The 12,880-nt window shown below is 45.6% G+C and overlaps 1 protein-coding gene across 2 annotated transcripts in view; it reads left to right on the forward strand.

The window, feature by feature from the left end:
• The window catches only part of PNPLA7 (patatin like phospholipase domain containing 7), a 1,294,112-nt gene that overhangs the window by 177,226 nt on the left and 1,104,006 nt on the right, over positions 1-12,880 (forward strand). For both annotated transcript variants that reach the window (XM_069241381.1, XM_069241380.1), the window contains exon 11: positions 3,445-3,525. In XM_069241381.1, the coding sequence (XP_069097482.1) occupies positions 3,445-3,525 (81 nt within the window). The remainder of the gene's footprint in view (positions 1-3,444; positions 3,526-12,880) is intronic.

Genomic DNA, 12,880 nt, shown 5'->3' on the forward strand with positions numbered 1-12,880 from the left:
GTTTGACCGTCTGTTTCACTAATCGAGTCCTGGGTGGCAGGCAGCAGTGGCGATCTTACTGGCCATAAACTTCCCAGGGAAGGTGATCCGGGTGCAGGGTGAGATTCCTGGGAGGCTTTTCTCCTTACATATTGACATGCAGGGGCGCAGGCTAACGATGACTCATATTTATGGGCCAAATGAACACCAAGAATGCTTCCTCAAAGATGCATTGGTGAGGATCCTGGCGACACCTGACGAGGACATTGTAATGGGCGGAGACTTTAATATAGTCCCAGATCCCATCCAGAGATATGGCCAGACAGGAGCCTTCTCAAGGGATTTCAGGAATGGCTTGAAGAAGCAGGACTGACTGACATCTGGTGCCGGCAACATCCAGTGATAGAGCAAGCTCCTTTGAGCAGTTCTACTCGGACTTATACTCCCTGGAGGAGCTGGACTGTAACGGTATGGAGGACTATCTGTACTTTGCTCCTCTGCCCTGAATCCCACCTGTAGACAGCACCACCTTAGAGAGGGATTTCACACCCACAGAAGTCCTTGTGAGCATACACTGGCTGCAGCTGGGTAAAGCTCCAGGCGCGGATGGTCTTGGAGTAGATTTTTCTAAATCTTTTGGAACCCAGCTAGCCCCTGTGCTGACCCGGCTGTACAACGCGCTGGGCTCATCCCACCACCTCCAACTTACGATGCAACTGGGTATAGTGACAGTTATCCCCACACCTTGGAAAGACCCGCAACTATGCTTCTCCTACCGACCCATCACATTATTAAATGTTGACGCTAAGATCTTCACAGGTATCCTTGTTCATAGACTTAACCTGTACATGCAGGATCTGGTAGCCCCGTACAAGACCGAGTTCATCCCTGAACGGTCCTGTAACAACAACACTAAGAGATTGTCACCTGCTGGTCAGGGTTCATAGCTCTAAAATTCCAGCCCTCCTTCTCTCCATTGACGCAGAGAAGGCCTTTGACCGGGTACACTGGCAGTATCTCCACGCAGTCTTAAGGAAAGTCGGTCTAGGCCCCAGTTTCCGTCAGTGAATCCGATGCAATTATGATAAACCTAGAGCCATGGTCATCGTGATTGGGGAAATACCCGGCAATTTCCTATCTTAAGGGGCACTCGACAAGGATGCCCCCTCTCACCTCTATTATTTGCCTTATATATGGAGCCCTTTGTTGAGTATATACGGCAGCATCTGGACATTTTCAGCGTGCCAGTGGTTGGTAGATCACATAAACTGGCGCTCTACGCAGACGATGTGCTCCTTCACCTGACTCAGACTTCTCTCCCTGAGGTCATGGCAGAGCTGACGGCCTTTAGGAAGGTATCAGGTTTTAAAACAAATCTCGCTAAATCATCCATATTGAACCTCGCCACTCCTGACTTTGAAAGGGCACCCCTGGAGGCTAATCTTGCCTTCTTGTGGGCTACACAGGGATTACATACTTGGGCCTGTGGATACTTCCCACAATAGAGGCAACAGTAGACTGTAACTACAATAGGATACTAAACATCGCGCGCTCACTTAGCAAAGTGAAAGGCGCACGGTCTCTCCTAGCTGTGGTCAAGATGACACTTCTGCCTTATATACTGTACCTTATGCAGACCATGCCATTGCAACCACCCCCTAACCTTCTAGACAAAATGCAAGCGCTTATCTGGGAGTACATTTGGAGCGGTAGGAGCGCTAGAATGTCCAAGGCATACCTCCTGCAGACCGAGGGAGGGTTGGGAGCCCCTCACCTGTTGAGCTACTATTACGCTGCACAACTGCGTTACATGGTCGAATGGGCATGACCCCTTACGGAGAAATATTGGTGTTTTATCGACCAGGCAGTGGCAGGGATCCACATCTGTAAGGTACCATAGCTACCCAAGAAACATCTACCACCAGGGGTGTATGTCTCCCCTATTTTAAGGGCTGCGGTGGGAGCATGGGACAAGGTACAGGTTACAAAAGGGCTATCCATGCTGGTCTCCCCACAGACCACGTTCATTGGCAACCCAGTTCACCTCCCCCCCGCCCCCCAGTTTGGTAACCCTGCCTTACCATCCTGGCAGGAAGCAAACTGCAAGAGTATAGGCGACCTTTTTCACAAGGACAGAGTCATGGACTTCCACAGTCTCCAGGCAGGGCCCAGCCTTCCGGCATCCACATACTGGCAATACATGGCCATTCATCACCTGGTATCCTCCAAGGCGATACACCCGCATGCGGGTCAACCCCTCCCATGATTTGAACAGTGGTTATTGACCAGGGACAAGTGGCTCCTGTACAACATTTATGCATGGCTGCTCACACCGACCTCGCTTTACACAACACCAGCGAGGCGCTGATGAGATATGGAATGCGAGCGCACATTTACAGATAGGGAGTGGCGAGATGTCCCTCCCCGGGCATGAGTCACAGCGCGCCACGTATACAAAAGAAATGTTTTTGAAAATAGCCAATTACATGTATTATAGACCCGCACGGGTGGCCAAGTGGAGGGTGCACAGCAACGGCGAATGCTGGCGTCGGTGCGGACAGGAAGGTACACTAACTCATATATTGTGGCACTGCCCGAAGATCACCTCTTTTTGCCACTCCATCCTCCAAGCGATAGATGACGTACATGACACTAACATACTGCGGTTCCCAAGCTACGTGCTACAGGGCCTTCCTTTCGCGATGGGGCTCTGAGACCATTCCCACTCATACTGATTGGCTGCACAAGTTATGGGCTCTTATGGGTATGGAAAAATTGACAGCAGCAGTGACCGGCTCATTGCCCCTCTTTGCTAAAACCTGAGGCCCATGTATCCAATATATGTAGGACAAATTCAGGGAATTAACATGCCCATAATACCTACGCATCCTTCGACTGACAAGTCTCGTGAAGACTCCCTCTTGATCAGTCTGGCTGATGGGCTCCCAACAGGGATTTCCTGCCTGCAACGTACGTTTTGAGTATGCCCATTGAGTGATGTAATTGTTTTACTGTAAATGATGTGCCTCCCTTCCCCTCCATTTTACCTTCCCTTCCCCTTTTACCTTTCCTTCCCCTTTTTTCCACCTGTCCTCCCCACCTGCCAGTGGTTGTAGATAGGAGAAGTTCTACTGTTCTTACCTCTTTAAAAATCAATAAAAGAGATCTTAAACCCTAAATGTGAGATCCTGCCTAGTATAAATTTGGAGAGTTGTGATGTTATTTTATAGGATGTGCCATTCTCCTCCAAAACGGAGGCAGCATGATAAAGTTTTGTTGGCACCCAGATTTTCACATAGATCCTTTCATGTTATCTACCAGTAAAGGCTGTGTTGGTCGTACTGGGCAGGAAAATCTATGAAAATCTATGAACGTGACTCCTGTAGAAAAAGATATGAAACCTTGACACTATCATCAAGACGTGCTGTTTTCTGTCTCATTTACCTGACTTTGTTTTCTTCACAGATCATCATGGTGAGGCTTCAAAGGGTGACCTTCTTGGCACTGCATAACTACCTTGGGTTAACCACTGAGCTCTTCAATTCTGTGAGTGATAAATAATCTTATGTTAAGGTCTCACATTTATTTAATGTTGTTCTGTGGTATTTTTGTTCCAATGTTTGGCTTAAGACTCTTAAGTTCCAAAGACTTGTGTTTGATAGGAGATGGAAAGACACCCAGCTGATGCACCAATGACAATGTATATTTTCCAAGCTGGAATGAACGAAAGTTGTGATTGTCAAGGACACAGAGGCACACATCATGCTTTGTTTCTTTCTTCTGATAGGGTAGTAAAAAGCTAAAAAAAAAAAAAAAAAAAAAAAAAAGGCACTCATTTTATCAAAAGGTTTCCTTAACCCCTTCGCTGCCGGGCCTTTTTTTGCCTATTTGGAATAGTTCTCGCATAGGCCCTCATAACTTTTTGTCCACATAAGCTACCCAAGCCAAATTTGTGCCCTTTTTTTTCCAACATCCTAGGGATTCTAGAGGTACCCAGACTTTGTGGGTTCCCCTGAAGGAGGCCAAGAAGTTAGCCAAAATACAGTGAAATTATTATTATAATTTTTGTTTTTTAAACAAGGGGAAAAAAGGTCTGCAGAAGAAGGCTTTTGTTTTTTTTCCCTGAAAATGGCATCAACAAAGGGTTTGCAGTGCTAAAATCACCAGCTTCCCAGCTTTCAGGAACAGGCAGACTTAAATCAGAAAACCCAATTTTTCAACACACTTTTGGCATTTTACTGGGACATACCCCATTTTACGATTTTTGTGTGCTTTCAGCCTCCTTCCAGTCAGTGACAGAAATGGGTGTGAAACAAATGCTGGATCCTGGAAACCTAAACATTTCTGAAAAGTAGACAACATTCTGAATTCAGCAATGGGTAATTTGTGTAGATCCTATAAGGGTTTCCTGCAGAAAATAACAACTGAAATAAACAAATATTGAAATTGAGGTAAAAATACAGCCATTTTTCTCCACGTTTTACTCTGTAACTTTTTCCTGCAATGTCAGATTTTTGAAAGCAATATACTGTTACGTCCGCTGGACTCTCCTGGTTTCGGGGATATATAGGGCTTGTAGGTTCATCAAGAACCCTAGGCACCCAGAGCGAATAAATGAGCTGCACCTTGCAGTGGGTTTTCATTCTATACCGGGTATACAGCAATTCATTTCCTGAAATATAAAGAGTCAAAAATAGTTATCAAGAAAACCTTTGTATTTCCAAAATGGGCACAAGATAAGGTGTTGAGGAGCAGTAGTTATTTGCACATCTCTGAATTCTGGGGTGCCCATACTAGCATGTGAATTACAGGGCATTTCTCAAATAGACGTCTTTTTTACACACTGTCTTATATTTGGAAGGAAAAAATTTAGAGAAAGACAAGGGGCAATAACACTTGTTTTGCTAGTCTATGTTCCCCCAAGTCTCCCGATAAAAATGGTACCTCACTTGTGTGGGTAGGCCTAGTGCCCGCGACAGGAAATGCTCCAAAACACAACGTGGACACATCATATTTTTCTACAGAAAACAGAGGTGTTTTTGCAAAGTGCCTACCTGTGGATTTTGGCCTCTAGCTCAGCCGCCATCTAGGGAAACCTACCAAACCTGTGCATTTTTGAAAACTAGAGACCTAGGGCAATCCTAGATGGGGTGAGTTGTCAGGCTCTCACCAGGTTCTGTTACCCAGAATCCTTTGCAAACCTCAAAATGTGGCTAAAAAAACACTTTTTCCTCACATTTCGGAGACAGAAAGTTGCGGAATCTGAGAGGAGGCACACATTTCCTTCCACCCGGCGTTCCCCCAAGTCTCCTGATAAAAATGGTACCTCACTTGTGTGGGTAGGCCTAGTGCCCGCAACAGGAAATGCCCCAAAACAAAACGTGGACACACCAAAATTATCAAATAGAAAACTACCTGTTTTTGCGGGGGGCACCTGCTTTTTTGGTCCTGGGCTCAGCAGCCATCTAGGGAAACCTACCAAACCCAGACATTTCTGAAAACTAGACACCCGAGGGAGTCAAGGGAGGTGTGACTTGTGTGGATCCCCCAATATTTTCTTACCCAGAATCCTCAGCAAACTGCAAATTTAGCTAAAAAATCAAATTTTTCCCACATTTCTGTGTGGGATCACTTCACCGGGACAAATTTCCTACCACCCAACATTCCCCTCAGTCTCCCGGTAAAAATTATACTTCACTTGTGTAGGTGGGCCAATTGTTTGTGACAGGGAAGAGCCAAAAGCATGTTGAAATTGAGGGGGAACCAAAGTGGCTCCAAAAGGGCAGTTTGAAAAAAAACATTTTTAGGCTGACAAGTGTAGAAGAAATTTTATCGGTATAGATGAGACAATGCTGGGTGGAAGGAATTTTGTGGATTACTGCAGATTCCGGAAGGTTCCATCACAAAAATGTGGGAAAAATGTCTGCTTTCCAGCAAAGTTGCAGGTTTGCAGGGCATTGTGGGTAAGGAAATGGTACGGGGTGCATGTGAAGAACACCATCCTGGAATCAACTAGATGTTTAGTTTTCAGATGTGTCTAGGTCTTGTGGATTTTCCTACATGGCAGAGTCCCAAAGTAAAAAGAAAAGTGCAGCCCTCACCATTCCAAGTGGGACGATTTTGAGAGTTACCAAGCTCTCATGGGCCAAATGTAAAACAAAAACCAAAAATAATCAAATATCCTCTTGCTTGCCATGGGATAAGATGTTTTAGTGTGCGGGGGAGAGCTGAAAGACTGTTAGCCCCTTCAGTTCAGGTGGGGGTATAACCAGGCCCATACTGGTTCGTAGCCACCACCCCACTATTTTCTTTTATTTTTTTTATTCCCTGGCATCTAGTGGACTTTCTGTCCCCCCGGGGTGTGGATCGGGGGTAATTGCCCAATCTGCCCACTGGTGGGCAGAACAACTTTGGCCCCATTTATTTGTGGTGGGGGTATGGCCATACCCCCAACCTCTTATTTTGACAAAACAAATCTTCCCTGGTCTCTGGTGGGCTTTCTGCCCCCCCTTGGGGGCAGATGGGCCTTCCAAAATAGGCAAATCTGCCCCCAAAGGGGGCAGTTATGGCCAACAGTAATGTGCCCCCATGGGGAGAGACCCTTGCCCAAGGGGCTGCCCCCTCCAAACATAACACACACATACACACACACCAATCCATGGTGTCTAGAGGTTTCTGCCCCCTTTGGGGGCAGATTGACCTAACAAAAATAGGCTGATCTGCCCCCAAGGGTGGCAGAAATGGCCTAAATACAATTTGCCCCCCAGGGGAGCGACCCTTGTCTAAGGGGTCGCTCCCCATACATAAAAACATAAAGTAAATAAAAAAATATATATATCCCTGGTGTCTAGAGGTTTCTGCCCCCCGGGGGCAGATCCGCCTAATTATATTAGGCTGATCTGCCTCGGGGGGAGGCAGAAAAGGCCTAAAAATATTTTGCCCACTCCCCCCGGGGAGTGGCCCTTGCCAAAGGGGCCGCTCCCCTTATGCGTTAGTATAAAAAATAAAAAAAATCCCTGGTGTCTTGTGGTTTGGGCTAGAAATAATTTGCCCTCGAGGAGTGGCCCTTGCCCAAGGGGCCGCTCCCCTTACTTGAAATAGCCCCCACAAAAAAATATTCCCTGGTGTCTAGTGGTTAGATCGCAAGGCCGATCTGCCCCCGGAGAGAAATGGCCTAATAATATTTTGCCCCCCCCCCCCCCCCGGAGCGACCCTTGCCCAAGGGGTCGCCCCCCCAAACATAAAAACAATAAATAATATTTTCCCTGGTGTCTAGGGGGGTTTCTACCCCAGAGGCCGCTCTCCTTTTGAAGTAAATAAAAATAAAATGTTTTATCCCTGGTGTCTAGTGGCATTTCTGCTGCCCGATCGCATGCAAATTGGGCAGCAGAAATGCTCAGAGAAGCCTGAAAGGAGAGGAAAAGCCTTTCCTCTCCTTTCAGGCTTCTCTGACCCCTCCACGTGATGGGAGGAGAAATGCTTTGCATTTCTCCTCCGATCGGCGCTGGAAGCTGAGCTTCCAGCGCTGGAGGGAAGGCCTCTGATGAAGTCAGCGGGGGGGGAGGTCACAGGGGGGTGGGGGTGGAAGGGGAAGCGATTCCCCTTCCATCCCTGCCTAGGGGAGGGGTGGCCTGGCCATCGGGGGAGCGCTAGGCCCCTAGCAGGACGTGGTGATCTCGTCCAAGGCACCGGGGAACCGGCGCCTTGGACGAGATCACCTCTCCTGGGCACACAAGGGGTTAAGAACCAAAGAAACTAGGACTATGTGCCCTACTTGCCACATAACGGTGCTTAATTTGTGTAGTGGCTGATATATGACTCAGTATTCTTGTATGTGGCCTGTCTAATTATGCAGCACAACAAAAGAGGCTTTTACCAAGGATTTACAGAAACCCTTCAAGATGTATGTCCGTGAGTCAGGATTCCTTCTGCAAATCCTTGATAAGGCGTCAAATAAATCAAGGCTTGAAATGGACAGGCAGGCCTTCAACTCACTTTTCAGCATTGCCGTTTGCACTTCAGCCTGTAGTGTATAACTGAAAGCACAAACATGTGACCATAACAAACCTGTGCAGTCCTCTGTTCAGCTAAACCTCCTTTGTTCACCACAAGCCAGCCGTTTTCTTTACCAGTGTACTCTCCTTCTAGCCACCCTGCATTCTCTGTTTCAGAATTCAGAGTAAGCTTTAGTTTCAGGTCTGAGTACCTATGCTTGATTTCATGCTACTATATTGATACAGTTGCGCCCATTAGAAAATGTAAGATCTTTTCAACACATTAATCATTGCAAGTCATCTGGCACATCCTAATCATGAGAAAGGGTGGAATAATGTGTATCTTCATGTCCTTATTAGAGGCTATGGTTCTCTTCAGATGAACTAAGAAAAATTATATTAGTATGGCCTCGGGACTATTGACAATCACATTAACTCAGTAAAATGATATTAGCCACCCCCCAGGACTATTGGCAAGCATTCTTATCTTGTCTTTTTTACTCCTCACCAGTGAATCAGTTGACCTTTGTGTCTAAATTACAACAACTTAGACTGGCATGCTTGAAGAGTGTGCAGCTTTAAGGATGCTTACCTTACTGTGCTTTTTGCAAAAAAGCTTATGAGGCTTTAGTTCCTGTGGGTGCGTGTGCAATAAATTTAAATCTATTAATAGAAACTTGTTGTTTAGTCCGTTGGGGTCTTCTTGGAAAAATGAGAGGTGATGCTATAGCAAAAAGAAGTGAAAAGTTAGCTATGTGCTCTGTTCGGCCTCCTTATAAGGGAATTCCAGGCTACACACAAGGGATGATCTCATAAACGGGGCAGCACATTTTTTTTTTTTTTTTTTTACCACTCTTTGTTAAATCCATCCTTTAAACTGAACTGTATGATTCTTCCAGCTCTAAAGCCATGACATCCACAATACTCTTACATGACACCATGCACCAAAGAATAGTGCCCTTTCCTGAGAGCTTAGTAAAGGACCGTTACTATGTATCCAGTTAGACTGTAAACCAGCCCAATGCCCTATGTATAACTAGCAGTTGCAAATGTGTTGGTCCTGATGTTTTGATAAAGGTTAGAAATCTGCACTCAGAAAAGCTGTTGTTCTGACTGAAGCCCGCACTTCAGGGTCATGGCCAGAAACAATTGCTGACCTGGAGGCCTTGATCATTCGCTCGACCTTTCCACCTTCTGCAAAATAGGGGAAAGTATTAACAATATCAACTACATCAGCTGAAATAGGATTAGGAACCTATGATGTCGGGTCTTCCAAGCTTACTTAATATCTTTTTTTGGACCTATTGCCAATTATCTGAGGATGACACAATCAGCTCTAAAAATTCCTGGGAAAGTCCACCACTCCCAGAAATTCATTATGCCTGCAGTTGAGAGGGGAAGGGGCTGTTCTGGATCAGCAGTTGCAGACTAAAGATTATGAAGAATCTGGCAGTGATGGTATTGGCAGGCAAAACCCTCTAAAGTTCCAGGAGAGCTGGAAACTAAGCATGTGTCTACCAAAGTGATGTTCTCAGTAACAGTGAGGTGTAGGATATAGGGGATAAGCACATTTTCATCTCTTTTGTGAGGGTGTGTGGCTTTGGATATGCTCTTGAGGACAGTCCCTTGCATAGGTGTTGCAGGGTGAACATAAAGAAGCTCTCCTGTCCCTCTCAAATGTTAAGTAATCCAATCTAGGTATATACTAACAATGGTATCAGCTGGCTTGGGAGAAAAGGAGAGGAGCACAGAGGGGCATGCAGGGAATGGAAATAACTACCACTAAACCTTATGAAACAACATCTTCTCTCTCCCCCTCCCTTTCTCAAAATAAATGTGTGTGTGTGTGTGTTTGATGGCATGTGTGGGTGTAGATAGACATGCTCTGCATGCTTCTGCCATCTAGTGTTGGGTCAGGAAGGTTATAAGTCTTTCGAGACACTGGGTATAGTCATGAAGTCTCAGTCAGATGTGTTATAAGACTTCTAGGCTTGTTGGCCTCTTCCACTGCCAGAATCCCAGATTCATACCTGCATATGTGTCTGTTGAAGGAAAGTCTAGCACATCAATGGTCTCAATCTCAGGGTAGTTTGGAAGAACTAATGTTGGTAGATAGTTAAAGGGGCGGCCTTTCCTTGATCCTGTTCCTCAGATCATTCTGACAACGGATGACTCACAGACAGGGTGTGCACCTTCAGGATCTCACAGTCCAGGGTCTCTGGCATCTCAAATATCGCAGTACGCACATCAATTACCAAGAACTCCTTGCAGGTTAACTAGCGTTGAAGGTGTTTGCAGCTCACCTAATCAACAAAACTGTCCTTATCCGCACAGACAACATGGCTACATTGTATTAGGTGCAGAAACAAGGGGGGGGGGCACTGTACAGCTTTCTCACCTATCCCAGTTAATCTGGCATTGAACCATTTGCCACTACATCCACCTACTAACAGAACATCTCCTAGGGACACACAACAACTTTGCCGACCTCTTCGGCAGGATGCGGCAACAAGTCCACAAGTAGGAATTTCACCCACAAGTTCTACTTCCAAAAGTGGGGGTTCCCTGACATATACTTATTCGCCACAAAAGAAAATGCGAGATGCCCACACTTCGCCTCCAGGTTCCGAACCCTCATTCCAAGGGCAGTGCTCTATGGATGAACTGGTCAGGGATATTTTCCTCTCACTCTCCTGTTTCTGGTTCGGAAGCTCAGGCAAACATCCCTCAGGGTGATCTTGTGTCCCTACATGGGCCCAACAACTGTGGTTCACTACTCTTCTAGACCTATCAGCTGTTCTTCCTGAGAAGCTTCCTCTCAGCCGGTACCTTCTCAATCATAACCAATGACAAATCAGACACCCAAAATCCCAAGGAATTAAATATTGCAATATGGTTACTGAAGTCATAGAATTGGGATACCGTAACCTGCCTCAAGAATGCATGGACATTCTTAAGGAAGCATGTAGACCCAGTACTAGGGCATGTTATGCATCAAAATATAAACTTTTTGATTGCTACTGTCTATACAAACACTGGGACCTTTTCACAGTTTCAGCGCAAGACATTCTTTCCTATCACCTTCATTTGCAAAAAGCAATCCTAGCATATAATTCCATAAGGTTACATTTGGCTGCCATAGTGGCCTAGCTTCAGAACAGGCAGCATCCTTCTCTCATCAAGATCTCTGTCATTAAAGCCGTTATGGAAGGACTTATGAGAGTGATTCCGCAAACTATATCTCCAATACCTTCTTGGAACCTAAATATTGTACTCCCAAGAATCATTGGTCCACCACTTGAGGTTTTACATTCATGTCCTTTCCAATTTTGTCTTGGAAAGTGGCATTTCTAGTTGCTATGACTTCACTCAGGGATGCAAGCGAGCTCCAGGATTTAACCCTACAAGAACTTGTTTTCCAAATACACAAGGATAAAGTAGTTCTTTACTCCAAACCAGAATTCTTACCAAAGGTGGTATCTCAGTCCCACCTAAATCAATCTATTGAATTGCTAGCCTTTTGTTTCGCAACCAGATTCCATTGCCGAAAGAGCTCTCCACACTTTAGGTGTTGAGGGTGCTTATGTTCTGCATTGATAGAACTAAAACTTTTAGAAAGACTAAACAGTTTTTTGCTTCTTTCTCACCACCACACAAAGGCAACCCCACATCTAAATCTGGCATCGCCAGGTGGATTGTTAAATGTATCCAGATCCTTTATGCTAAAGCAGTGCTCTATACACTTTTCAAGACAACTGCAATACCCACAGGTTAGCCACAGCTTTTGGGAGGCACTTCTTTACAATCTATCCTGAACACATGTATATACAGCCACACATACAGTCATATGGAAAATGTTACTTACCCAGTAAGCATCTGTTTGTGGCATCTAGTGCTGTAGATTCAAATGCGCCCACCATCTTCCCTGGACCCCTGTGGCCATTGCAGTGTCTTCACTTCTTGTCCTATATTCACTTGCTTAGACATCTCTATCTTTACACTTAAAATTCCCTCCATTCTCACTCGCCTGCGGAAAAACAATCTAACAGTGGAGTTGAGTCGCAGGTATTGACACCTAGAATAGACCAAAAATATAAAGTGGCACCATCTGATCCAGTCTTTATTTCACAGCAATTGCCACCAGATTCCATTGTGGTCAGTGCAGCCAGGAAACGGGCAAATAGCCAGTCCAATAGGGATGCTCCTCACAGGACAAAGAAAGCCGCAATTCGATGCAGCAGGCAAGAGTAGCAACTCAGGCTGCAAATCCGTGAAGAATTGCTAACTCCCAAGCTCTTTTAGCCAGGTAGATATGGCACATTTGGACAGGTTGCAGGAGTTCCTTCAGTACCTCCCAAAGGAACACCAAAAAAAGATTACAACAAGTAGTGGAAGAAGGACAAGCCATTGCTAATAATCAGATCTGATCAGCGCTAGAGCTGGCTGATACAGCAGCTAGGGGAATTAACACTAGCATCACCATTAGAAGACATGCTTGCTTGAGGTCCTCAGGCTTTAAGCCTGAAATACAACAAGCGGTCCTTAATATGCCTTTTAATAAGCAGCAGTTTTTTGGACCTGAGGTGGATACAACCATTGACAAATTAAAAAAGGACTCCGAAACAGGGGTCCCTTTACACCATCTTTTCGGGGCACTTTTCGTAAACCTCAATTTAGAGGATTTAGGCCACAAACTTCAGAAGCCTCTACGTCCCAACAAAAACAGGGACACCAGTATTATCCTAGGGGATCTTTCAAAGGCTCTTATAAAGGACACACTGTCAGATCCAGGGGCAAATCCGCTGCCACAAGAGGCGCCTCCACCTCCTCAAAGCAGTGACTTACCCTGCATCCCCACACAGCACACATCTCCTGTGGGAGGAAAACTGCAATATTTCCATCAGCAC

This window comes from Pleurodeles waltl, chromosome 6 (genome assembly GCF_031143425.1).
Source record: "Pleurodeles waltl isolate 20211129_DDA chromosome 6, aPleWal1.hap1.20221129, whole genome shotgun sequence".
Lineage (NCBI taxonomy): Eukaryota > Metazoa > Chordata > Amphibia > Caudata > Salamandridae > Pleurodeles > Pleurodeles waltl.